This window comes from Diospyros lotus, chromosome 2 (assembly GCF_014633365.1).
Source record: "Diospyros lotus cultivar Yz01 chromosome 2, ASM1463336v1, whole genome shotgun sequence".
Lineage (NCBI taxonomy): Eukaryota > Viridiplantae > Streptophyta > Magnoliopsida > Ericales > Ebenaceae > Diospyros > Diospyros lotus.
Genome location: NC_068339.1, coordinates 37,709,570 through 37,736,968, shown reverse-complemented (window position 1 = coordinate 37,736,968; position 27,399 = coordinate 37,709,570). Strand labels below are relative to the sequence as shown.

Here is a 27,399-nt window from a genome sequence, read left to right as displayed (position 1 = left end):
AATATATTTTTAATGTACGCACAAATAAAATAAAAAATCTTGAACTTATGTGGGAAGATAAAGATATGATAATAGATCTACTATAAAAAATAAACAACAAAGTGCACAAACAAATTATTAGATATAAATTCTAAAACATTTTATATACCATATAATTGTGACAATCTTAATTTAATTCTTTGTGATATGACTAATTCATTTACTGATGTTACAGGTGGTGTATGACTGTCGTCAGCTCGTGCCGTAAGGTGTTGGGTTAAGTCCCGCAACGAGCGCAACCCTCGTGTTTAATTGCCATCGTTGAGTTTGAAATCTTGAACAGACTACCAATGATAAGTCGTGAGGATGACGTCAAGTCATCGTGCCCCCTATGTCCTGGGCGACACACGTGCTACAATGGACGGGACAAAGGGTCACGACCCGCAAGGGTGAGCTAACTCCAAAAATCCGCCCTTAGTTCGAATTGTATATAGTCATTATTTTCTTCTTCTACAAAAGATAAAAACTTTTACAAAATCATATTTTTAATTAAACTAGAATATAAAATTTTAATTAGTGATTTTACATCTCAAAAAAAAAACAAATTATTAATAATTTTTATTATTTTTTAAAAAAAATCACTAAACTAATTATCGTCCAGAGCCCCCACTAACCCTTGAGCCGGCCGACCCTACCCTAGGCACGGTCACCAAATTCTTTTAATTGTTCTTCCATTTGCTGTAGTATTTGACCGTGTGGTACAGGTAGCTAAGGAAGGTTGATTGGCAGGCAGGCATACATACATATATTAGCATGCTTTCATAGTATATTATTCTTTTCCTGCAGCTCTCCTTTTGCTTTCATGTTACTGACTGATACACGTTTCACTGATACGTGCTTGCTCCATCTGCCTGCGCGCGCGTGTTTGTGTTTTCAACACTTCACTTAGATCCTAGATGTATGTATGTATGTATCAGCACTGCTACTTTTAACAAAAACCATAATTCTGAAGCTCACCAGACCGACAGACCAGTGTTGGCATGCGATGTAGTGTATCATCAGATTAGATAGATGAGCACACAATATATATAATCCCATTGCCCATTGCCCATTGCCCATTGCCCATGCCCGCCCAGATCAAGTAAGTACCCCCCCACAAATGCAAAGGAGAAAAGGAAATGGAAAACCGACAGATCAACCCACCCCAAAGTAGAAACGAGGACTGGGCAACTAAAACCTTAAAAAGGCACAAAAAGGACATTTTTTTTTTTATCAATCTGCTTCAAGGAAAGTCTCAGGGCCATATAGACACCACCAATTCCCGATGGTCTGGCGCTTGCTGTCTAACAGTTAGTTTAAAATATCTACAGAAAAACGAAAATCATCTGCAGCCTGCCACTGCCCAACACCCCCCTGATCCGATCCCTCGCCAGCATCAACAAATAGTTTGCAGGGCAGAGCACCTTCCCTTTCTGGCATATATAATATAATATAATATAATATATGTGATTGATTGATTGATTGCAAGAGGTGGTGGAGGTGGTGGTGGTGGTGGTGGTGGTCGGAGCCCATGAACAGAGAGTTTAACTCACTTACCCCCCCACCCTCTTGAAGACACTGGACTGATATTCCAGCACTGTGCCACTGCCCGCCCATCAATAACTGCAGTAAAACCAAAAAAACAAAACAAGCAAAGTCAATAAACATCTAACCCACAATACCACAGGCAGCAATTAAAGGCACCAAAACACGTGCCCAGTCGAAATGCCAGATTCTTTAAAGAAACAGGAATCACAAAGTATTTTTCTCTCAATTGTTGACAAAACATGGAAAGTGGATATATATATGTATGTATGTATGTATGTATGTATGTATGTATAGCAAAAACCCCCCATTCTCATTGCTTTCTCCAAGGAGAAAAATGGGAAACAAAGCAAGACAGAATATCCTTTGAAACCCCAATGAGCTTCATTTTTTAGCGTAACTGTACGTGTTCAATATTACAAAATGATTGTATGCAGAAACAGTTTTGGTATTTTTACCATCAGAAACAGCTTTCTAGAAAATGCAAGAGCGGCAGCCTGTACTAAAAAATGTCAAGACAGTTTCCTCTTCCCAAAATAAAGGATGAAAAATCTCTCAGATTCCACCACTTTAGATCTTTACCATGAAGACCATCTCGAAGTTGCTTCATACCCAGAACCACTTTAGAGATTCCTCTCTTGAGGCTTCTAGCTTTGCTTCTCCTAAAATCTGCTTCTTCTCCCTAATTTCCTTCATCTATCTTTCTGCAAATCCTTATGGTCTCACATCACATTTGGTATCAGATCAAATTCAATTGAGTTTTCCCAGCAACTCCAGCATCTATGAACTTTCTTAAAAGTTTTGGGGAGCTGGGAATTTCCAACAGAGACCCTAAACTGTTTCAGTCCCCCCCGGGGGGGCCAAAAATTTCAGAAAATCCCACAATAACACAAAACCAACAGCAGAAAATCAACATAACCAGCCAACATCAAGAACAGAGTTCCTCATATTTGAGATTTTATTTAAAATAATATTATTTTTAATAAAATTACTGACATGGTATTAGGTTAATATTAATTACCAATTTAGTATTGTGAAGGCCAAATATATAAATGCATTTAGACGAAAGCAATAAGCGCTCTTGGCATGCGCGTTTATTGGTTTCCCCATCAGATAATTCTTAAGTTTGTTGGCCAATACTAAATTAGTAATTTTTTTTAACATGGTAATGTTCTGGGAATGTTATAAAAATTCATATTACATTTCGTCATCCAACAAATCACAACAGCAACAAATTCAATCAACAATAACTTCACTCATCAGCTCTCATGAACATCAACTCATACGGCACAAGCAATTATCATTGGAGACACTCGCCAACCTATTGCGAGCAAGTCTAACCCCTGGGCAACAATCTTGGGCCAAGTGAAAACTTCACCAAAGTCCCCACAGGGAGTGAAGCCCATGCAGAAGCTCCAGAACAGCCTCACCAAACACTTCACTCAAGTCAATAACCATTGCCGAAGAAGAAATTCTTGCAGAAGCTGTTAAAGAAATCAGGAAAGGAGACTTGTTGCAGTTTCTCACAGTCATCTCCATCGTGAAACTCACAGAAGCAACCACCAGCATTGCTGACACCTCCCCTCTTCACCGGAAGCCTTTACAGACATCAGACCAGCTAGTCAGTGCCTTCGCCAGAGTCGGAAGTTTTCCCCTGCTGCAGTTCCTTGCTATGACTCCAGTCCATGAACCAATTCCTAGGATTCACCCACTTCAGACTTAACCCAATTTCAATTGATCCAACCCAATTTCAAACCGAGGATTGGTCAACCCAACCCAAGCCTAGAAACAAGAAGCCTTTTGTTTTGTGTTCTTTCATGAGCCCAATTTGTTTTAGCCAAGCCACTAATTAAACTGAGCCCAGGTTGCTCCAAGCCCAAACTTCAGCCACAGACCAAATCAGAACAGGTTGTTCCTTTACTTATCTGCCTTAATTTTCTGTTTGCTAAATTAATGTTTATTTATTTTGGTATGCTAAGATTTTCGTCAAGTAAGTTGTACCCTATAGCCATGGAATCAAACATGCCAGCATGACTCACAACTACATTGCCAAATACTACAAACTATTGAAGACATAAGAGCTCAATTGGCAATGAACTACCAGTATTTTACAGGAAATCTTTTGCCTAGTAAGCCACCCTAGTGTTCTAACTGTAGCTATTTTGGTCATTTAACTGAAAATTGTGGATTCATATATCCCAATATATGGAAAAAAGAAGAGTAACTCAGGCTGAACACCCAGAAGAACCCAAGATTGATGAACTAAGAGGCTCAAAAGAAGATTTTTATTTAAAAAAAAAAAGGAGGTAGTAGAAGAACAGGAACTTCAGGTTATTAACCATGAAGAGCCTAAACATAAGGTAACAAAAGAAACTGATGTGGAAGTTCTGGAAATTCCCTAGGAGCTGTCATGACCCCAAGGATATAATAGTAATTGCAATTTAATTGCAGTTATTATTTACAGTTAGGAGCACTTAGTTGTAGTGGAGCAGTTATGAAGTAGTGGAGAAGTAGTGAAAATAGTGGTAACCACACTATAAAACTGTTGGATAGCTTTATATATAAAGCTATAACCCACAGTACCGATTTTCATCATATCAGAATTTGAATAAATATTTCAGAATTCTAGTTTCTCCCTCCTCTTTCTCTATTTCTCCCTACTTTCCGCCTATTTCTCCCTTATTTCTCTCGGTTTCCCCCTATTATTCTGTCTGTCTCTCCCACATTTTTTTTTTCTATTTCTCCCTCAATTCCAATTCTATTTTATAAGGAAACATTAGTTAGGACTAGGGTCCTGACAGGAACCTCCAAAAGAAGCATGTCTAGTAATTGGAAAATCCCCTGATGTTTTCCTGAGGAATTCCCAAAAACGTCTTTCCCTTTTGCATCTTTTCCAGCTGCCTGTATTGTTGTTACACACATGTTCCTTCCTACTCTTTTCTCTTTGTCAATTCATCAGCCTTCCATTGATGTTTCACCTGAGATTCTCAAATCTCTGCCATGTCCCAAGACGAAACTCATTGAACAGGTTCAGTTACATAAAGCTCTTACCAAACTACATCATTCTATTCCTCAGTGTTAACCAATTCTGTCCCTCCCAACAAACTCCATTCCCACCACAATTACGTTTCTGATATGCACACAACTATAAATTTGACATTATTTTATGGAAGCAGAATATTTTTGCCAGATATGAACAAATTCAATGCTTTATTGTTTATTAGATGAATCCTGCTGATTGAGCAATGCAGATTCACAAAACTCGAGGACAAGTTTTTCTCCCACCGGGGGAGAACAATAAGGATATCATATGATTTATATTTATATTGTTTTAGTTTATCTTTTGTCTTACTTTAGAGATATAGTTGATATATAGGTTTATCGTTTTGAGATGATCATAGTTGAATGGGATTAAGGCATATGAATTCAGAAAAGGCAGCTATATTATTTGAATAAAATTCAGAAAAATCAGATTGATTTTATCTTCTTTCTACAAATCTTGACTGTCTCGCATCAAGGAATATAATCTGCCTCCTTCAATTTGATCACTCCAAAGGAGAAAAGTAAATGTGATATCTAACCACAGAATCCAGGCATCATCAATTGTTAAGACTGTCTAACAGGAATTTTACTCTAAAATTTCTATTCCCATGGATACTTTGTTAAAAAGCACTTTTGTGGGAATAATTTTAATTTATCTGAAAATAATGTTGCTTTCTATTTCTCCTCAGCAGAAGTTCCAAGTTCCTGCTCAAATCAACTTTTGCTATTGACTAAACAGCACAATTGCAAAAAAGTGCTTTTATCTACTCAAAAGAGCTTTTCTGCCAACGCAACTCTGTTATACTAAATCAGAGAACTGAACATGTAAGAACTTGAATGCTCATTTTCTGTAGCATCAAACAGATTGCAGAAAAACCATTGAAAATGAACCAGTATGCATAAGCAGGTCAAGATTTACATGTAAACGAGATGTGCAAGAACTCACCAGGCCTCAACGCGTTGGACAGGTAACGGACTGAGTGCAACATATCCTCACTGCCATGAGGATTGTTTGTACCTAAAGGTCTCAGAATCCCAACCTCCCTCAGGTTCCTTTCTCCTCAGAATGCTTCCTGCTACCTGCTGGTACATCCTTGTTTGTTCCTCTGCTAGTGCTTGTGAACTAGCAACAGAAAGTTGCCTTGATAAAAGTGATGAGGTTTCATCTCTAACTTCTGTCTCAACACTTCCAGGCCCAGCATTAAGGTCCAGACCCTGCCTTGCCCATTTTCTACTGTTGTCAATGCCAATATTATTGCTACCATCTGGAAGGCTAACAACATACGGCCTAGAGTAATGAGAGGAAACTGCAGCAGCAGGCACCAAGACCTGTGAATTGACCGCAGGGAAGGATGGCCTACCACCAGAGGATTCTGTATAGGTTGTAGATCCACCTGAGAAATTGGCTGAGGGCAACGGGTAACTACTCCCAAAAGGAAACAGAGGATACTGGAAGGGAGCAGATGGGAAGGACACTGCAGGAGAAGAAGATAAAACTGAGCCCCGGTAAACAACTGCATTAAACGGGGTCCCACCAGGAAAGGGCCCCAAAGTTCTTGGTGGTCCACCAGTTGCAACCATGGGCACAGGTTGATCCCCTCTATCAGACAACAACGATGGAATTGTGACAGGTGGATATGAGTTACCAGTTGGAAGCCATGATGAGAAGGTCCCATTTTCTATATTATTCACTCTAAGGCCAGCGACAGAAGGGTGGGGCAGCATGCTGCCTCTGCCATGAGGAGCATATGACGATGGCTCGGCACTTGCTTCATCAAGGATAGGACCATTGTTTAGATCAAAGTCCCTCCTTACCTCACAATTTGGAAATCCACCTGATGATGATGACTTAGATGGCATAAATGGGGCCGCTAGTCTATGACTGCCGCTTGCTGAGTAGTGCCCAGTATCGATAGATTCATCTACTCGGTTCAAATCAAAGTCAAGACATCCAGTACCACGAAGAGGTGCAGAGACCATTGGATCAATTTTTGCAAACTCACGATTTCTCACACGGTCAGAAGTTGAAGCAGCTCCCTCAGCAGAGCTTCGAGAGATGTCCTCAAGAATTCTTTCATCAGGCACATTAAGATCAATATCCAACAAAGTGCGGCCATGTTTGCCAGCAGTAGCATCAGGAAGGTTATTAGCTGTACTCAGTGGCATCTCCAGAAACTTCCTCGGTTCAGCAGGCTTAAATGCACTTGTTGCAGCAGATCCTCTCCATCCAAGTTCCCCTTTACTCCTCAATAGAACTTCTGGAGGAACAACGGGACCTTTTGCAGCAGCAGCTACTGTAATGGAAGCAGGAAGGCCAATAGATGTTGAAGATACAGGGAAAGGCATAGGGTTAACAAAACAAAGGGGAGCTGAATATGCATGGCCTGCCAAGTTGAGGGTCTCCCCGTGTTTTCCTTCATCTGCAATAAATCCTTCATTCAAATCAAACTTCAACTTTCCATCCGTATCAGATCTCCCACAAGCATGGGAAGATGGACTTCTGTCTGTTCCATCTACCTCGACGGCAGCTATCTTGGAACCCCTTGACCTCATCTGCTGCTCAACTTCTTGGGCAGGCAATGCAGGTGACTCCTTCTGAGGAACTACACCACAAGAAAGGACTTCTTTACTTTCAACTTTTGCCTCCAAACACTCACTATCCTGCTCACTAACAGTTGAACCCAGACTGGCTAAAACTTGAATTTCACCAACAGAACTCTTGATACCCTGATCATTCGTTCTTTTTCCAACATGATAACTTTGTTTTCCAGTGTCCATTTCATCAACTTTCTCACTAGTGATCTCAACAGCATCTGAAGACAGATTTTTACTAGAATCAAAACAATTCAATAGTTTCTCTTCACTTTTATCTAAATGGTCAGATCGTTTTTGCTCCGTCTGGTCACCAACATTAAGTCCTGTCTCCAGAGTTTTCTCAACATAGGTTTCTAATGATGCATGCTTTGAAACTTCACAAATTTCCTTCTGAACTTCGAGACAAGGATGGGCTTCATTGACTTTATCATCAGTTATCAGTGAACTACCTCCCTTTGGTTTTGTATCTTGAACAACACTTTCACTGTTACCAGCTGCCACCTTCTCATCAAGTTGTTTAATTTCATCACCATCCAATGCCTTCTCTGCTGCATGGGATGGGGAGACGGCCACAGAAACAGCACCTCTAACTTCATCCAACCTTTCATTGATCTCAACGCATGGTTCTGCAGCTAGTTGCCATCCCAAATTGGAAGGATTACATTCATCAATATCTCTTGTCTTTGTCTGTTCATGCACAGAGGAACTAGTTTTTTCATCCTCAGAAAAATTGACAGAGCCCCGTTGAGGAGCATCCCTAGACCACATACCTGCAACAACACCCTGCTTCTCTATATCAGCAACAACTCCACGATCGGGCGACTGAACCTGCTCTTGAGAAAGGTTATTTTGATTTGCCAATTTTGCACATGTATCATTGCAAATGCAGGGGTACTCAACAACAGGGATGTTTCTCCGTGGAGAAACAGTTGGTGATATCAAATCAGACTTGGACATTTCTCCAGTTGCAACACTAGCAAGCAGCTTCATTCCAACATTGTCTTCTACTGACATAGATGCATTTGCTTCAGAGTATTTGACGCAGCTTTCAATCAAAGCATTGATTGAGCTGAAAGAACCCTCGTACAGTTTTCCAGATGATGAAGCAGCAGCTTTTGAGACTTCAGCTAATTTTTTAGAATCATCAATACTGCACTGGTCTTCAGGAATGGCAGCAGGTGACCCATTAGCTTCGTCAGACCCAGTCAATATATCTTTGAAATCGTTGCTCTGCCATGATTCCGTATGCATATCAGAGGCATTAGTAGTTCGATTAGTATCACTCTTTTCCTTTAAATTGCGATCAGTCTGATCAAGCTTCTCTGAAAGCACAGGAGAAGAAGCTCTACTGTTCATGATGGAAGGGTCATCAATAGATCCTCCACTGGGACTTTGAGCAGGACTACGAGTCCGATTTGGTATCTTAACAATCAGTTTGTGACTATTTCCCTCGACTATAGGTACATCAATTGCCTTTTCATATGTTAACCCAGACTGAGATAATTTTTCTAATGCTGAATTCCTATGTAAAGAACTCCTGCCTGACCCTGTTTCTCTTTGCCCTACAGAAGCAGCAGGCCCAGGGAAGCCATTGACTGACCTCCGATGTCGAGAAGAACCACCAGACATCTTATTCACACTAATCGATCCTGCAGTAGAACTCCTTGCATCTTCTTTTCCCGACACAACTGGAATTTTTGCATGTTCGCTTGAACAAGATTGACTGTTGTTCTGCGACTGACTTGAACTGCTACTTTTCTCCTCTTTTGCAGTAGTTGATGGAAGATCAGAAATGCTCCCAAATACTAATCTAGGCTGACCATCTTTTCCTGAAGCAGGAGATAGTGCTGATTTCATTGGTCCAGGTGACATTGAAGCGGATTTTCCAGCAACTTCCACATTGACAGATTTAACTGAAGCATTTTTGGATGCAGAAAGTTGTGCAGCTGAGCTTTTAATGGCAACTTCAGAGGAAACTCCAGAATGTCGGTTTCCACCATGAGACACTTCAGGAAGGCGTGATCTCGGCCACGAAACAGCCTGAGCTGAACCAGATTTTGCTTCAATTTCCTTCATTTCAGCCTCAACACGTTTCTTCCATGTGTCAACCAAAGTTCTTGCTTTCTTTTGAATTTCTGGGTTTTTGTGCGACCGGAGGTGGTTCACGGATTTTCCAATGTTACACATCTGTAGGGCTTGAAGATTCACTGGCAGTTTATCAAGTGCACGAAGCAAAACCAAGAGAAACTCCTCTACAGATCTATCACCATCTTTGGGGCTACCATCGCCAATCTTCCCTTTATGGGCATCTTGAAGCCATTCGTCTAACACAAGCAAACCCTTGAGCTGCACAAACTGAGTAAGGAAATCAAACTTTTCAGTAGCAGCTATTACAGCTGCAAGCACTGACCGGTTAATTAACTCCAACTTCCTTTCCGCTTTATCAGGCTGCATGAGTTGAATCAGCTTCTCAACCCCTTCTGAATCTACAAGCCCTCCCTTTTCTGTTATCTTAGAAATCTCAGATTTCAATATGCTTTCAGGTTTAAACTGATTGGAATCAGAATCATCTGTTTTTGAGAGACGTTCTCGCTTGACAGGCTCAGAACTGTGATCTGCACGCTCCCTTTTCTTTCCCTTGGATTGAGGAGGGAAGGAAGTGACACTTTGCACATTCTCAGAAACAGGTTTTAATTGAGATGATGTTGGACCATTTGTTGGTTTTGGAGAGCGCCCACCTGGTTGCATGGTTGCATGCATCTCTATTTGTGTTTTCTGTAGCAGTTGATCTACTTCTTCCTGTCGCTCCTATAGAAAGAAACTAAACATTAGAAGAAAGCCAGGAAGAAGATCCACAAAAGCTACCTGACCTCCAGGTGAGGAGGGGGACAAAAGAAAAATGAAGAACAGGACAAACAACTGAAATAAAAAGGCAACTAAACTCACATCAATATAGTCTTGATCAGTTAGCCACCATAAACACTTGTTTGCAATGTCATAAACTCGACGGCAGACGAATGAGGAAATCCCTGAAGGAAGTTCAACACCTTTAGGAAGGAATGCAACTTTGCACGGATGGAGTAATGATGCAGCAGGAATCTCATCCTTATGAAAGGAATATAAGACTTCGTTTGGCTCGGCGTCCAAAAGGAGGCCCTTGCCAAGCTTCACTTCAGCAGGCCGGTAAAGCCAATTCACACCCAATTGCACAATGTTCTCTTTGTTTAGTGTCAACCAACGGATTATTCCAATGAAAGGTCGAGAATCTCCCGGAGGCTTGAAAAGGGCACAGTCACCAACATAAATCTTGCGACCATCCTGTAAAAGAAAATACAAAACAGTTGAACATGAAACAAGCTATAAAATACAGTAATAAACAGTTAATAATAATTTATTCTAATAAAGAGCCAGAAAAGACTTGAGATTCCTCCAAATAATATTGCTGTGTTATCAGCTATATTCAGTAATAAACACTACTTCAAAATCTAGCCCTTGGTTCTCAAGATGTCTATTGGCAGATTTGCTCCTGCAATCCAATGGAAGAGTCTTTGTAATTTCTTTTCTTTTCTTTTCTTTTATTTATTGGAGAGGGCTAAATAAGCAAAAGGCTTTTGGCAGTTTCAACTTAAAAATAGCACCGGGTAAAACCATCCACTCATTGGAAAACACAGCACCAAAGCTAATCAAACACCAAGAGCCAGATGATGGCACCCTACGCAAATGTTTCCCATATACATATATCCACACACGTACACAAACTAAAACCTCTGTTGTCCGACAAAATTATACAACTATGCATCTAGGTTTGTACAAACACTTTAAAATGATATAAAAAAAGAAAACAACAAAGCAAAGAAGTTGACAAGACCTTAATGCCTCCCACTGCTATATTTCCAACATTTTTCAAGATAGAATAAACAAATTAAAAATTTAGTTCAATTATATGAAAAACTTTAATGTCACCTGAATTCTCTAAGAAAATTCACTCTTTCAAGGATGGCAAAACTCTTCTCTAAACAATTGGTTCACATTCCATCCTGAAGTATCTCCATGCATATGAAGAGGATTTTTTTTTTTTTCTCTCTTTCTCTCTCTTTGCTTGATGAAAGAGTAAGGTGAGAGCATCAAGACAGCTCTCCACCAAGACATGATCTAAATAACTCTTATTATCCAATAACTAATAGGCCTGAGAGGGACCCAGACCTTACCCCAGCTGAGGAATACAAGTGGACTAGATGCACCTCCTGAGATATCTAGGAAGGGAACTATTACTGTAATTAGTAGTGTTTCTCAAACCACGTGTGATGGGAATGGGTGTGGTTTATACTCACAACCTCTTAGCTGTGTTCTCAACAGTCAACACACATTACACATGTACTTTAAGATTGACCTCTTAGATATCTTATTTTTCCCCTCATTTTGTTGCTAGGGACTTTTTCCCCATCTTTCTTTCCCTGTGAATTTGACTCCTAGAGATCTTCTGTAGATCCCCAAAATATCCAATTAAATTTCTTAATATTGTGAGTTTCGACCAGGATGACAAGGCATCATCAGGACTCGGAATACTATATCTCCACAAGAACAGTTAACCAAATAGAAAATGAACTCAAACCAGGAAAACAACACAGAATAAAAAGTTCCCATCACCAATGAACAATTCCAACTTCATGTCCCGTCCAATGCAGTCTCGAAAATGAATCGTGTTAGGCAAGATAACCTGTATTTTCTACTGTAATATGTTCACTGCTAATAAACCGTGTTTTCTACAGTAACATGTTCACTGCTAATATTATGTTCTACAGGAAAGGGCAACGAGAAGAAAAGTAAAAGCAGTTATTACAAGAATAATGACTTTCAATCCGAGAATACAGGCTGAATAAACTGGTGTACAAATTACCCTCGCTTTGAATTTCAAAATCGGAGTGATCGTGAAAATAAAAGCGAGAGTAATTTGGACAGTTCACCCCAATCGGCCTGTATGAAAAGCTTGAAAATCATTGTCCTTGCTACAATTAATTCTACAGCACCCCTCTTATATAAAGGCTAATCCGCATTCTCGCATCATTGGTTCGCAACTGGTAATTCAACCACACAAGACAAGTGCCGCCTAATCAATTAAACAACCAACACGAAGCTAAATAGTTCGAGATAACACACGAATTGAAGGAACTTCAGAGAAAGCTCAGAGAATAAGTAAAAACAAAGAAACCAAAGTCGTCAACGAAGGACAGCCAAGGGAACAGTACAAGAACTGGAAAAAAAAAATTGAAAAACCCACCGAGGCAATACCTTCAAGAAGGAATCAGCGGCTACAGGCGAGGGGAGCGACCGCATGTGCCGACTCCGTTTCCCGTTCTCACCTTCCCGCCCATGCATAATAACCTTGCATCTTCCCCCAATTGAGCTTCGCCCGCAACCTGAAACATCAATCCCAAACCCTAATTCCCCCCACCCCCACCCGACAACGACAACAACAAATAAAAACCCAAAATCCACCAATTCACAAATCGCCGCACCCTAGATCGAAACCACACAAAAAAACCCAATCGAATTCAACTCGTCGCGGTGCAATTCGCTCCGATTGGCGTCGATGTAGATAGAGAGAGAGAGAGAGAGAGAGAGAGAAATGACGGGTCGCGAGGGCAGGCCAGACGGCAAAAGGAGAGGTGTACTTGGCAATGGGCAGAGCGGGCAGATCGGGCAGCGGGAGAGGAGGCTTATACACGAGTATTTGGCAAAATTATCCCTTTTAAAAAAGTAATTTTCAATTTACCACATTTTCAAAATATTTCTCAAAATTATCACTTTTAAAAAAGGAACCAATTTCTTTCTTCCCCTCCTCAAATAATTTTGACATATTTATGAAAATTAATTTTTTTTTTTTAAAAATGCATCTGGTACTATTAAAAGTTAAGATAAATATAAATAATATTTATAACGTTTAAATAAATACACATATTCTTAAAAATTAAATTTATATTCAAATAAATGTCTCTTCTCTATCTCTTTTTTTATTTTCCTTCTTCTTCTCTTTTTCTCAAGTAATACACAATTTGATCGTCAAAAATCACATTTTTTGAACCATTAGCTTCCTCCATCAACTTGATATCGTAGTCACGTATGTTCAACTTTCTACATCATTTTAAAGCAAGCAATTGCCATGTCCATTGCTTCAAACTTGTCGTCTTCTATCACCAAAGACATCAAAATCGATATTTATTATATTAGACCACCTTCAGTCATTTAAAGAAATAAAATCTTGACTCCTCAAAATATATTTATAGACAAAAAAAAAACATATTACATAAAGTGAAGTAACTTGCACACAATTAAGGGTACCTAAAGAAATTACACATTGTGCGAGAGCTATTTGTAGCCTTGTGTTATATACATGAAAATTTAGATAATTTTATTTAAGTAATTAGTCATAAATGCTTTTATAGAACATAAAGAGTAAGAAAAGTGAGTGGTTCTATACTAACTAAAGTTACTAAGTATGTATCACAAGTGGTTTTGTTTGGCGAGACGCAGGCTGGATGTTAGGTGTAGCGTTACATGTGAGTGGTATCTTAGTAAATATATATTTGGAAAAGGTGAAAAGGGAATTAGTTTTGAAAATTTGACAATTTTTGGCAGAAACTGGCGATAGAGACACCCGCCGGTGAGATGGATGCTGAGGGCGGGCTGAGTGTGCCGTGTGGGTTTGTCTTTTTTGACTTCAATTCTTCAATTTTTTTTTTTTTTTTTTTTGTGTGTGTGGGTATTGAATCGAATTTTGTGGGTCTGATCCGACATCTCAAACTTGGGCTTTTGGACTCTTTTATCTGCTGGGCGGTGATTAGTTCAACCCCAGCGGCATGGGCGGAGGTGTGAGTGAATTCGTGCCGAGGTGTCAGTCCGTGTCTCTTTCTTTTGGGAATGAGCAACGTAGTAGTAGTTCCAACACTCCCATCAACCTTGGTGCTTGTGGCCCTACCATACAAAAACCCTCTAAAATATTGCTTCTTTTTCTCTCTTTTTTTTTGTTTAAAACAAAATTCCAGTTTTGTTTTGTGTGTGTCAGTGGGCATTGGCCAATCACAAAACAGCAAAGGCAAGGAGCTCAATTAACACATTCAACATGTGCTTTTGTTTTTCAATTTGTTTTTAATTATTTATTTCATTTGTTTCCATGAATGACCCTTGTAAAGCTTCTAATGCTCGTGTTCTTAATTACAACAGGAGAGATAAATTGCAGGTTGAGCCCTTGTCCTTGTTCAAAATAAGGATCGAACTCACAACCCACTGAATTAACATCGACAAATTGAGTCTTTGTCCTTACACAAAGTGAAAATCGAATTCGTAACCCACCGAATTAATATCGACATATTGTTCATCCAATTGCTTGACCTACATTTTGAGGACTCTAAATATGATCGTGTCAAATTTGTGTAATCCTACCAATTCCAAGAACCCATCTACCATTGCCATCTTTGAAAATAGTTAATGGTGTCACATGCTGGGTTTGTTCTGTAAAAGGCCTAACATATCACAAGTCTAATTTATTGTGTGTGTGTTTTTTTATTATTATTATTATCTTGAACTCAATGCTTCAGGAGAACTAAAAGAGAATCATTTTCTTGAACAGTCTTTGTATATCTTGTATAGAAACACTTTACCATGGCAACAACTTAAGTAGTTAGAAATTAATGTTAATATAAAGTGAAGGAGCATTGAGATAGTGAAGTAACGAGGGGCACAGCATAGAGAAGAGGAAGGCAGTTAGTCACAAGTAGAGTCAGGTGTCTCCCTCCACCCATTACTTCAAAACGAAAGAACATGCTTCAATTTTGACCTGCTTTCAGTGTAACATCTACTACTACAAGTGCACCAAACAACGCTCTTTATTAATTATCTTGTCATAGTAATGAAACAGATAATTAGAAGAAGAAGTTAGTGGGAGTTAGGAAACAGATCATTATTCTCTGTCCTTTGTCACCATATTGGCCCTCCAACCTAATTGTGCCATTTCCTCATCTTTTAAGTAAATGCTAAATGTAAAAACAACGTCTATTTTATTTTATTTTATTTTTTCAAATTGTTTTCAGAGAAGGAACCATTCAGCTTGATCTGTTTTCCATCACATTCAGACAAAACTAAAAATTGTAAACAAGAGAAAAGGTACCAAACAACAAGCGCCGCCCGCCAGAATACCGCCTAAACAGAGGCAATACAGCATTTACAAAGAGACTACTGATATTCGGATATCCGAAAGTGAGTGTGAAATGCAAGGCCCCCATCTGGCTATGATTCCGTTTGAAACCGAGTTTTCAGACCAAACAATCGAGGGCCTTCCATGAGAGTCAATCCCAACTCGGGTAGCCTTCCTCTGTGCACTTAGCTAAATTTTTCCAGCTGGATGGAAGAAATTGGTGCCATAATATGCAGATCCTAATGCATGTTTTCAGTGAGTATTTGAAAGAAGCAGCACAAAAGAGGATACTGATTGATGGAGATTGATCGCACGTCGATCAAAACAAAACAGGGTACATGCTATTAAAAAGAAGAAAAAAAAAAAGATGAAACAAATGGAATACATCCACGCCCCCCCAAAAAAAGTTCTTTCAATCGTTTCCAATCCTATGAAGCATTATTTCTTGCCTAGGCATTATTATATCAGTCGAATCAACACTCACCAGCACTCGGGTCTACTGATCTCTCAAAAATATAAACGAAGTTCACAACAGTAATCCATTCCTGTGGCCAAATCACAAGTGTGTACAGATTTAGATCCTACACCTTGACAAGAAGAAGAAAGTAGAAGACATTATCACGCTCAACCATCAAATCCTGGTCAGGGCTAATTAACAAAGAGACAAAAATTGTAAGTGATCATAGAGCATTTATCATCCTCTTCATCTCGGCGGACCTCCTTGAATCCGGTTCCACAATAGCTCTTTCAGTAAGCACTTGTTTGATCCGGCACATAGATTTCCTCACCTGGATTTCATTCCATCAGCAACCACAGCAGAATCAACAATCATATTGCGCTCGCGCGTGAGAGAGAGAAAGAGAGAGGAAATTGAAGAAATTGAAGCCAGATGGTTAAAACACACACTAAATATCCCTTTCCACACCCACATTCCAGACAATCATACGGCATAATTCATTCACGTGAAGTTTTAAATTTGTACTGGACATGGCAAATTGAACTACAAAGATTGGAACAAGTCAGCAGTTAAAAAATATAAAACGCATAGCTTAACAAGGTCAAGGCAGTTGCATGGAAAATGGCTACTTTTCCAAATTAATCAGAATAGAAATTTGGCAACCATTTAGACGAAAATTTCACCCCCACATTGATAATGACTAATACCCGGTTAGCCCTAGGAATCCCCTTAATTCCCTGATAGATGAGGGCCTAGGCCATTCCAACATGGCTGAAATTTTCTTTGGGTCTATGCTGACTCCCTAACCCGAGATTATACGCCCTAAATATTCCATCTCTTTCTTTGCAAAGGTACACTTTGAAAGTTTCACATATAGCTGGTTGGTTTTAAGGATTTCAAAGGTAGTCTTAAGGTGGGACAAGTGTTGTTTCAAATCAAAGCTATAGACCAAGATGTCATCAAAGAAAACAAGTACGAATTTCCATAGGTAAAGGGGCAAACAAGTGGTTCATCAGGCCTAGAAAGTGGCTGGAGCATTGGTGAGCCCAAAGGGCATCAACTTGAACTCATATAAGCTCTGGTGGGTTCTGAAAGCTGTTTTTGGGATATCTGCAGGGTTCATCCTAATTTAGTGGTACCCTACACATAGGTTTAGCTTAGAAAAAATGGCAGCCCCTTTTAGTTCATCTAGCAGGTCCTCAATCAAGGGGATAGGGAATTTGTTTTTCATGGTGGGGTCATTAAGTTGCCTGTAGTCTATACAAAAATGCTAGGAGCAGTCCTTTTTAACAAGAAGCACGGGGGATGCAAAAGGGCTCTGGCTAGGCTGAATTACGGAATCGTTAAGCATTGCTTTTTACTTGTTTCTCAATTTCAGCCTTCTGGATAGGTGGGTAACAGTAGGCATGAATGTTAACTGGTTCTGACTTGGGTTTCAAAGGATTGAATGGTCAAAGGGTCTGTTTGGGGGCAGCCTTTGGGGTTCAGCAAACAAATCTTTGAATTCAAAAAGTAAGGAGTGTAGAGCAGTGGGGTATGTTACCTTTTCAAAGAGGTCATTGGCAGTACGGTTCCCCTGTTCTTCCTCATCCACCCCCATAGCTTGGATGGAAAACATTTGCGATATCTGTCCCTTCCCTTTAGATATGAGTTTCTGAAGCCTTTTGCCAGTGATCACTTTACACTCGCCTGCTTCCAAGCTGCCACTCAATGTTAGTTTCCTTCCTTCAACGTCCAAGGTGACTTCCAATTTGTTGAAGTCAAAGGTCAGGGGGCTCACTGTCCTCATCCAATCCACCCCGAGGACCACATCACTCCAAAATTCTCAGGTCAATAGAGAATTCCTGCCCTTGCATCATCCATTTGAACCCCACTTCCTTATAGTGGCTATGCATCTTACTTCCGTTAGCCATTGTTACTGATAGAGGGGTAGTGGCCGTGAGTTTGCATCCCAATTCAATGGCAGTTGCTTCATTCAAGAAGTTGAGTACTGCCACTATCAATCAGCACCATGATCTTCCTCTTCCGTACTTGTCCCTTCACTTTAATGATTTTTCCTACAAGTCCCTCCTTGAGTGCATGAAATGAGATTTCTCCCCCCTCCCTCATCTCCATGGTCCTCCTCAGGGGTTTCCTCTACAACCTCCCCACTAACCTCTTCCTCATCCTCTGCTTCCATCTCTTCATCGGCCCCTTCCATGTTCAACAGTTGTCTTCGGCATTGATGGTGTAACGATCCCCACACTTGTAACACAACCCAAGCTGCCTCCCCTACTCCATAGTTGGATTCCTAACTATCAAGGCCTGTTGGTTCCCTTTTGGCAGGCCTGAAGCCATCCCTGTTCCCATAGACTTAGAATTTCCACCAATGGGTAGGCTAACCTGGGGAACCATCCAGGTTTGGACCTTGTTCTTCCTATAAATAGCTTCCAAAGTTAATTCCTATAGCCTGGCCTTCTCTGTTGCTTGCCTAACAGTAGCAGGCAACATCATCTTAACCATTGATCTCAACTCGTCCTTACGTCCACTAAGAAAGCTGGACACAAAGTATTGCTTAGTGAGGGTTGGTTGAGCATTCCACATCAAGGCTCCTTACTCTTCAAGCTTCTCTAAATACTCCATGACAGTCCCATGTTGCTTGAGTTTATTGAATTCTTCTATCACGTTCACCATGTCTTCTCTCCAAACCTCTTACACAATTCCTCCGCAAAATCAATCCATCGTGATTCCTCTAGATCTAAACCATCCTTGGAACCATGAGTCAACCGTATCATTGAGATAGGCAGTTGCCAAGGTAATTCTCTGAGTTTCAGTCACATTGTAGAATTGAAAGAAATGCTCACACCGTCAGATCCACCACCTTGGTCTGGATCCGTCAAACCATGGTATCACTAACCTTGGCATTAGGGTGTGATTACTGACTCGGGGGTTTAGATCTCTTACCTGGACACCCAGCCCCATATCTTGCAACTCCTCGATATCCAATCCTCCTTGAGGCCTTGGCAATATGCCTGGACCAGCCAAATCCGAATTAGCTATTGCGTAGAGGAACTTCCGATGACAGTCGGAATTGTGATAGGGACGACATCATGTTGAACATGTAGTTGATCCTCTAGCCATACTGGTCCATAGCCTCTCTACATCTTTCCAACTCTCGTTGCATATTCTCTCGAAAGGCTGTCAATTCCTCCCACATTCCTCCTTTAATTGCAGCTACATCTTCCCTACTTTGGGTGATAGCCTCATGTGTCTGCGTCATCCCAAACTCTAGTGCTTCCATCTTAGACTCCAATTGCTTGAGCCTCGTCCCTTCCGCCATCGCTCGATTAGATCACACTGACCGCACTTCCAATCACAATTCACCTTGTCTCAGTTACGGTTGCGTCACTGGGGATCGCTGACTCTGATACCATAATGTTAAGCCTCGGATCAAAGACTTGGATAATTCTGGAAAGTCGTAGATTAGGAAGAATTGGAGGGAGAATTTGAAAGAAGAGAGAAAGAGAACCAAATACTTCATTGATAGTTCCCATCCTCTTTACAATGCCTTTTATAGGCTATCACGCTCGGTTTGTTAGGCGTAACCAAATAGGAGATACAAGCATCTAAAGTGGTAACCGCTAAGTACACTGTCTAATGCATCTATAGTATAGAGTTTATTTAGGAATGCCCTCAAGCTCATGACATTGAGCATACTTCGGAATTTTGTTCTTCAACCAATATCTTTATCTTTATTCAATTTAAAAATAAAAAGGCACCAAATATAATTAGACAATAAAAAAAAGAACTACAAGGAGATGGCTCACTTCTCAAAAAGAGAAAAGCAAGCACAGACAGAACAGAGGATGATAATAATGGTAACAGAGGTTTGAAAAACATCAAACAAATGCATCCAACAGAGCTGGAAGAAATAGGATTTATATACTCAATTAATGTATTTTTACTAAAATTAGATTTCTTAGTATTTTCTGTGTAAAAAGCTTTTAGAATTGATCTCCTGTATAAAAGCAAAGAAAATCAGGAATTATTTGCATGCAACAGTAAGTAATTCTAATCTGTTAATATGTTGTTAAAGTTCCTACCCGTTTCTAGGTGACAATTTCACAAAATTAACGAAAGCCAGAATAACAACACACAGAAGGACATTGGGAGGAAAATCATAAGGTCAATCAATTCAATAACCAGTGAATCACAAGAAATTTTAATGTATTGAGGATATGAAAAAAAATTGTAATGACTGTACCAAAAGGTAACAACAAAAGAGAGTTATACCTTGGGGATACGCTCTGGATTAGAAAACTTCAGGTTCTGTGCATAAAGCATCTGGCGTTGAGTCATCAGCATGTTCTTTTCCTTCAATAGAACATACCACAGCTTATGGAGATCGTCCCATGATTTAAGACGGAGCTCAGAAGCCTTCCAACTTCGTCCTGAAATAAATAAAGCATAAATGCTATGTGCATAGACAGAATCACACCCTAAAAATATGTTCAAAAAAGTTTTAGGACAGTGTTCTCACATCGTAAAAGCAATCTGAAGCATGTGTGAGTAATAACAATATGCATGAATTTTGAGAAGACATACCAAAAGCATAAATCAGAATGTTTTCTATATTTGTAGTAAAATGGAATAAGATTTTAGGATATAAAATTATTCTTATATAATTAATAATATTTAAATGGATAACTCAAACAGAATTAGTATTTAAATTTCAATAACTGTTGTCCTTCTATATATTTTTGATATTTTGTCAATAATACATTTATAGAAAGAGCCAATGAATTATTTTATAAGGACTAATGTATTGAAGAAAACTGCCTTAAAGCAAGGAATAAAATTTGCTTTTTTGCAGCAAAACTGCTGAAATGTTTCCATTCCCTTGGAGAACAACATGAAACTTGTTTTGAAACAATACAAAGCACTCAAATATAATCACTTGTTTCCACATTATAAAAAGAAACATAAAATTCATTATAATAATGCATTTGAGAATAGCACAATGTTGGGTTTTTGCATGTAGTCAACCACAACAAAGGCTTCCTAAGTTAGTTATATCCTATTTTACATCACTTATTATTTTTTCTTTTTTCTTTTTTCCTTTTGTCTTGGCTTGAGACTAATTGTCTCCTTTATTTCGTTTTTTTGATTGAATCTTTCATGAGTGCCACCGATAACCTTTGAATTATTATACCTTTTGGAATATGAAACAATGGCAGCACCTTCAAACTTCCAATCCTGCTTAAAAACTGAATAGGAGTAGCCATTTAATTAATCAGTATGTTGTCCCGTTGATTTTTTCTCGTAGGAAATAGAGCACTTTAACTCTGCCTGTGGGGATAGAGTATTACTCCTTCCGACCTGAGTGTATTCCTCCTCATCAGAGTTGTAGCCCAAATAAAAAAGTAGAGTTGCATCCACCTACACAACTATCATCACATCCTTCAACATGATTATAGACACAAATTGAGATCTAGAATTCACAGAGCCAACTCCAATAACGAGATTAAGGCTTGTGATGATGATGATGATGATGATTAAGAAGTAGAGAACTTTCTTTTTTGAGGGCTTCTTTGGACAATTGACCCCATCTAATGTTATTAAGGCTTGTGATTATTATTGTTGTTCTTGAATTCAGAGAATTGAAATCATATTACCTGAATATGTGCAAAAAACTTATATAATACTCATAAGCAGAGAAAAATTAGTAATAAGGGGAAAGGGTCTACCATATACAACTGGTTTGTCATCATCCGGGCTTCTATCTGCCTCAAAAAACTCTTCAAGAGGGTTGTAACCTGTCCTAGCAGTAGAAGAAGCGGCAGTGGCAGCGGCAGCGGCAGAAGTTTCTGACTTGGCTGCAGCAAGGAGTGTCCTTCCAAAAACTCTTGAAAGGAACATCACAATGAATGGTTTCTGTGTAATACAAATTGTTAATGAAACTTGTGAAAAAGAACAAATTGGAAATAGAGAATTTAAAGATCAAATGACATGTCATCCCAAAATAAAGTAGAAGTAATATAAAAATATAAGGTTTTCACTACCAAAAGGATTAGAAGGTTTTCTTTATCACTTAGCCTCGGTCAACATGCCTTGCTAAGGCTTGCTTCTTTTTTTTGGGGGTTGCGGGGGGGGGGGGGGGGGGCATAGGAAGGACCCGTGATTCTCTTACTTCTCTAGATTCAGTTCCCTTGCTTTTTTGGGCTACAGGCATTTGGAAAAGGAGTGACCGTTCAACTCATTCCCTGATTAAGTAAACAACATTACGTGGCATATCCTTTATGGTATAGGTATACTGCAAAATCAAACATGTTAGGTCCTAGGTTTAGCAGATGAACTTTTGTCTAGAATTAGTGTTGAAAATATAGGTCGCAGAACAACATTTAGAAAATCATTAGTCTCTTGACACTATGCTGGAAAATAGGGGTAAAAACCAATGTAACTAACTTGCAGAGTTTACTAATAGGACAATACAGAAAAGTAATGCTCCATAACATCATGTGGAAATGCAAAGAGAGCTATTTCAGAAAATTACCATCTAAAGACCCTCTTCAACAACCTATACAAAGCTTACCAAATTACTTCATGCCAACTAGGTCGCTTGTTAAAAACAAACAGCAATAACGTCAAAACTAGCATATTTTTAAACATGCTTAACAACAGCAGTAACATCAACAACAATAAAAACAGGTTTATTTTTCGAACATGCTCAAAATTCTTAATATTCACTGCAAAAGTAAAACAACTTTGTGGAGACAGAACACATTTAACTCTGTCCTGTGGATTGCCTATCTTTGTGTGCTAATGCAGATACTGTCTCAAAACATATTTGGTTTTTTTTTTTCTTAATTCATTCTCTGCCATCACCAAACAAACATCACATTAGGTTACTCGCCTTTTGGCCGAACAGCACAAACGTTTTGACATTCACCAACGAACATCACAAGTATGGCCTCAAATTTTGTGAGTAGACGTTCAAAAGAACCTAAGGATTAAAAACCTAAATCATAGTATCAATTTATGTTGTATCATACAATCATGCTCAGAATCAGAATCTCAAATCAAATGCATTGATGTATCATACCTGACCATGTCCATGCAAGATCGAGACGAGAGGACTGAAATGAGAAAGATGCCTTAGGATACAAAATGGGAGAGGCGTCGAAGACACTTGAAAGGGATGGCAGCAGCGGCATTCGGTTGACAGAACCAGTGCGAGATTCAGAGAGAGGGAGAGAAATCGAAAGAATAGAGTTAGGTTACTGGAGAGCAGAGAGAGACAAAAAGGAGGGTATACAATTAGGGGTTTTGGGGTTTCACTGTTTCAGTTTGAGTTTAGGGCCGTTGAGTATAGTTCATTACTAAATAGGGTATTAGTGTTTTTGTTAAATTTTAATTCAATTTAACTTAACTTAGTTTAGGCCTATTAGATGACTAAAATAATTATAATCAAAACTCCACTCCACTTGATTTATGTGATTTACTAAATAATTATGATTAAAACTTAAGTCAATTTGATCAACTTATCAAACACTTTTCATGTTTTCAGTCTTACCCCACTTCAATCCAAACAAGACCCGAGAATAGTTGAGTAATTATAATGTACTCGTACAGTATAATACTTATCATTCAAAGTATATTATACTCCCTTTATAAATTATATAATACTTTTCCGTGTTACATTACACAATTTTCCTTTAGTTTTATGCCACAACCTTTATTGTTATGACGACCTCTTTGTTTTAACAAAGCAACTTGTGGGTAACAATATCCAAGGAGTATTACAGTAGTTCCTATAGTAATGATAGCAATAAATTTGAAAGAAATACACTGAGGCCATCTCCAACGAGATTGCCATTTCTGATCACCAAGCCAAATGTAGCGATCCAAACCCAAATCCTTGCCTCCAACACTGCTCGCCATCACCAAAAAATTGGTGAAGCTCAAAACCATCACCTCATGTGGCGATTCAAATCTGCCCAGCCACATTCACCATCTCTCCCCACAACAACGGCTATCAACACTGCAAGATGGCCGATTTGGCTTGGTGAAGATGAAATTGACCGTCGGCAGAAGTTGCAGACGCAATGAGAGTAGATCCGGAGAAGATGTGCTAAACAATTGACGGAAGCGATGGCAGCAACCTATAGAATAATGATCGACGAAAGCCAATGGCGGTGATGTGGTGAACAATTGGTGGCGGGTGCTTGAGCGACTTGGCTATTGACGAGCAAATCGGCTTGCTATTCATCATCCTCCAACAAAAAGGCTTATGATTTTTTCCAAAATGTTTTATTTATTTGATTATTTTGTATATTTGATTATTTTGTATATACGTGTATTTGATTATTTTGTATATTTGAGTATTGATTATGTGTATGTATGTATCTAATTATTTTGTGTATTTGATTAATAATTTTGTATATACGTGTATTTGATTATTGATTATATGTAGTGAGAATTATTAATTTTTATAGTAGTGAAAATTATAAATAAGGTAAAATAAATAGAATAAAAGTTTATTAATAACTAAATAAAATACGGAGTGAAATATAGAAAAGAATAGGGAGTGTGGTTGGAGCACGCATAGTTTTCGAGACAAAATCAAAATAGGGAGTGAATTGTTTATAATATAATAGGGATTGGGATAGGAAAATGCATTGGAGATGGCCTAATACACGTACAAACACAAACACACTAGTTTAAAACCTTAACCCTTGTGTTAAGGTGTTTGGCTATAGGTGTTCTAAACAATTTGGGTATAGGTGTAACAGGGTGTTTCGTTATAGATATAGCCTTACCACATTCTAATATTATAATTATTTGAATGTAGAAATTTGGTTATTGTGTTATTTTATTTTAGTTACTTTATATATATATATATATTTATGAAGGAAAAAGATTAGTTGAATAATTGCATCTACTTGGGCCTTGTTCCTTGAAATGAACATTTTGGATCGTGAGCCCATATTTGTAAATACAATTTTTGGGCGCAAAAGCCCAACCTTAACTTACTATTTATTAAAATTATTTAAGCCCATGATTTATAATTTTTTTAGCCCACATTTGTCTTAACAAAAGCCCAACACATCTTGACTAATGAAACTCTTTAAGTTCAATTACATCCTTAACCAAGCCTACCTATACTATTGTATTTACCTAATTTATTTGAAAATTACTTAGCCACCTTTAAGGATGTGCAAAATTTTGGTTTAACCGAAATAACCGAACCGACCGAAATTGTCAGTTCGGTTTGGTTTTTGATAAAATTTGGTTCAATTCGTTTTTCTTTTTAGAAATTTCGATTAATCGGTTTCACTTCAGTTTTTGTGTTGAAAATAACTGAAATAACCGAACTGACCAAAGTTACAAAATGACGTCATTTTTGGCCCAAAATAAAAGAAGAAGAACCGAACAATGGAAGAACCGAACCGATCCTTTAACCTTCCCGCCTTCCTCTTCCTCTTCATCTCCCTTCATCGTCTCCAACTAATCCCGAGTTCCTAACAACTGACCCTTCTTTTCTACCTCCGACACCGACCGCGGCAAGTCCTATTCCTATCGCTACTAACATTTCTTTCTCCATTCGACTATTTCCTCCCACTACAAGCCGCTGACTTCATCGAACAAGTCACACCACCATGCTTTCCCATTGATGCCACCTCGACAACCACCATTGCCTCAAACGCCGCCTTTGTTTCCTTTAGCGATTTACGGCATATGGGATTCGACCCATTCAGTAAGGTTTCCAGTGACCTTCTTAGTTTTCTAGTACATACACACATGAATAAGGTAGGTATTATAGACATTAAAACCTAGATCTACTAAATCCGATCATTATATCCTTTTAATTTTTGGGTATGTGAATCGCTAAGCCAACGTTAATCTAATGATCAGTTCCGATCGTCGAAATCCACCGTGTATAGTGTCTAGTGACCTTTTTTTAGAAACGCAAGTTTTGACAATAAAATTAATTTTAGATCTACAGAAAATCAACCGTTGGATCAAATTTATTTTTTGATATATGAACCGCCACGATTGGGGAAATTCAATGACCAATTCCGATCATTAGAATCATCGGCTGACTTAGTGGCCGGCAGCAACAATAAGGCTGAAAATTATTTTGATTTGTTCCTTTTTTTGAGTTTGTTTGGTTTATTCAGTCAGTTTGGTTTTTACAATTTTTGTTCGATTTTTTCGGTTTTCAGTTAGTTCAGTTTTTTTATTTGTTTGATTGGGTCAGTTCAATATTTTATAGCAATTCGATTTTTTTGGTTATTGGATTTCGATCAGTTCGATAACTAAACCGACTATTTGCACACCCTTAACCACATTCGATATATTATTAGGATCCCTTAAGTATAATTGTTATGCATGTTACTACATTATGACGTAAGTGTAGTGAAGTTAGAAATACAAACAAGGTAGTTAATCATTGTTAGCAAGGGTGGAGCTAGGATTTTTTACTTGGGGGGGCTTCAAAAAAAATTTCCAACCTTAAGCTTCACCAATAGGAGAAAAACAAAAAGACAAAATGAGAGTTTAACGAGCTTTACATGCATATTTAATATAATTCATTAACTTAAAAGGAGAAAGCAAAAAACAACAAAATACAAAAAAATGTGCAATACAAATCCCTTATAAAATGACACAATAAATAGACCCGTATATCACAGCTAACAAAATCCCAAGCCAGGGAAATTCAAATATTCAATCACAATTAACAATCTCAGCCAGGACAATTCAAATATTCAATCACAATTAAGAAATCCCAGCCAGGGCAATTCCTAACTAAATGCAGTAGTCAAATAACAATTAGCAAAAAGCCAAATGCAGTTGTTAAACCCTAAAGTCTTAATTCCTAAACCCATCATAGGTGTTAAATTAGCCAAAACAAAACAGAAATACACATTAAATATAACATAATCAAATAAATTAACTTACCTCTAGTCTCTTAGTCTCTAGAGTATGAAGGGATGCCCACTGCCTGCCTGCCAAGAACACAACACCAAAGATTGAACCAAAAGATTTTTTTCCACTGGTATTGAACCCGAACACAACACCAAAGATTGAACCAAACCTCAAAAGATTGAACCAAAGTGCCCCAATGGCAATGCAGAGAGGCGAGCGACCCAGCCAGAGCAAGAGAGCCACAGATGCGACCTCCCCAGCTACCGAGCGAGAGCGAGAGAGAGAGAGAGAGAGAGAGAGAGAGAGAGGCAGCGAGGGCGAGCGAGCGAGAGCGCGAGAGAGGGAGAAGGGTTTGCAGAAGGGGTTGTTTGGAAGGGTTTCCCCGGGGGGGCGGCAATAGATTTGGGGTTGGGCCCTGATTGGGGGTGGGCTTGGATTATTTTTTTAGGTCAAAAAATCCATTTAAAAAAAAATGGTTGGGCTTCAAATCAGGGGTGGATCTGCCCAGGGGTTAGATCCGCCCCTGATTGTTAGTGTCATTTATGTAAGAAATTAGATCTAAATCTGGATTTGGATTCTAATCAGACCCGACCTACCCATAAAGAACTCACAGAGCCAAAACTAACTGCTGAGCAGTTACCAT

The 27,399-nt window shown here is 38.8% G+C and overlaps 2 protein-coding genes across 5 annotated transcripts; both read right to left on the bottom strand.

The window, feature by feature from the left end:
* Positions 1–1,217: 1,217 nt before the first annotated feature.
* Positions 1,218–12,883, bottom strand: LOC127794498 (uncharacterized). The gene is made up of 4 exons (XM_052325649.1): positions 12,490–12,883; positions 10,147–10,518; positions 5,552–10,008; positions 1,218–1,641 (listed from the first exon to the last, which is right to left on the bottom strand). Exons 1-3 carry the CDS (start codon positions 12,574–12,576, stop codon positions 5,599–5,601), a joined length of 4,869 nt encoding a protein of 1,622 aa, XP_052181609.1. The 5' UTR covers positions 12,577–12,883; the 3' UTR covers positions 1,218–1,641; positions 5,552–5,598.
* Positions 12,884–15,706: 2,823 nt separating this feature from the next.
* Positions 15,707–27,141, bottom strand: LOC127795692 (uncharacterized). Of its 4 annotated transcripts, XM_052327530.1 has the most exons (6): positions 26,926–27,141; positions 26,790–26,836; positions 22,930–23,015; positions 21,575–21,761; positions 20,121–20,278; positions 15,707–16,179 (listed from the first exon to the last, which is right to left on the bottom strand). In XM_052327530.1, the coding sequence occupies exons 4-6, from the start codon at positions 21,744–21,746 to the stop codon at positions 16,072–16,074; spliced, it is 438 nt and encodes a 145-aa protein (XP_052183490.1). In that variant the 5' UTR covers positions 21,747–21,761; positions 22,930–23,015; positions 26,790–26,836; positions 26,926–27,141; the 3' UTR covers positions 15,707–16,071. The 4 variants fall into 4 exon arrangements, with proteins under 4 accessions (XP_052183490.1, XP_052183489.1, XP_052183491.1 ...); XM_052327529.1 differs by lacking the exon at positions 22,930–23,015 and having other exon boundaries at positions 26,926–27,140; XM_052327531.1 differs by lacking the exon at positions 22,930–23,015 and having other exon boundaries at positions 26,790–26,832; positions 26,926–27,140.
* Between the last annotated feature and the right edge of the window lie 258 nt (positions 27,142–27,399).

Bases quoted from the DNA above. Each gene is read 5' to 3' on its own strand.
- LOC127794498 (XM_052325649.1), bottom strand. From the start codon at position 12,576: ATGCATGGGCGGGAAGGTGAGAACGGGAAACGGAGTCGGCACATGCGG. The intron at 10,519-12,489 runs GTATTGCCTCGG...TTTCTTTTACAG, and splicing joins CCGCTGATTCCTTCTTGAAG to GATGGTCGCAAGATTTATGT. The intron at 10,009-10,146 runs GTGAGTTTAGTT...TTCTTTCTATAG, and splicing joins CTGATCAAGACTATATTGAT to GAGCGACAGGAAGAAGTAGA.
- LOC127795692 (XM_052327530.1), bottom strand. From the start codon at position 21,746: ATGTTCCTTTCAAGAGTTTTTGGAAGGACACTCCTTGCTGCAGCCAAG. The intron at 20,279-21,574 runs GTAGACCCTTTC...TATTTATTTCAG, and splicing joins TGACAAACCAGTTGTATATG to GACGAAGTTGGAAGGCTTCT. The intron at 16,180-20,120 runs GTATAACTCTCT...AATGAAATCCAG, and splicing joins ATCCAGAGCGTATCCCCAAG to GTGAGGAAATCTATGTGCCG.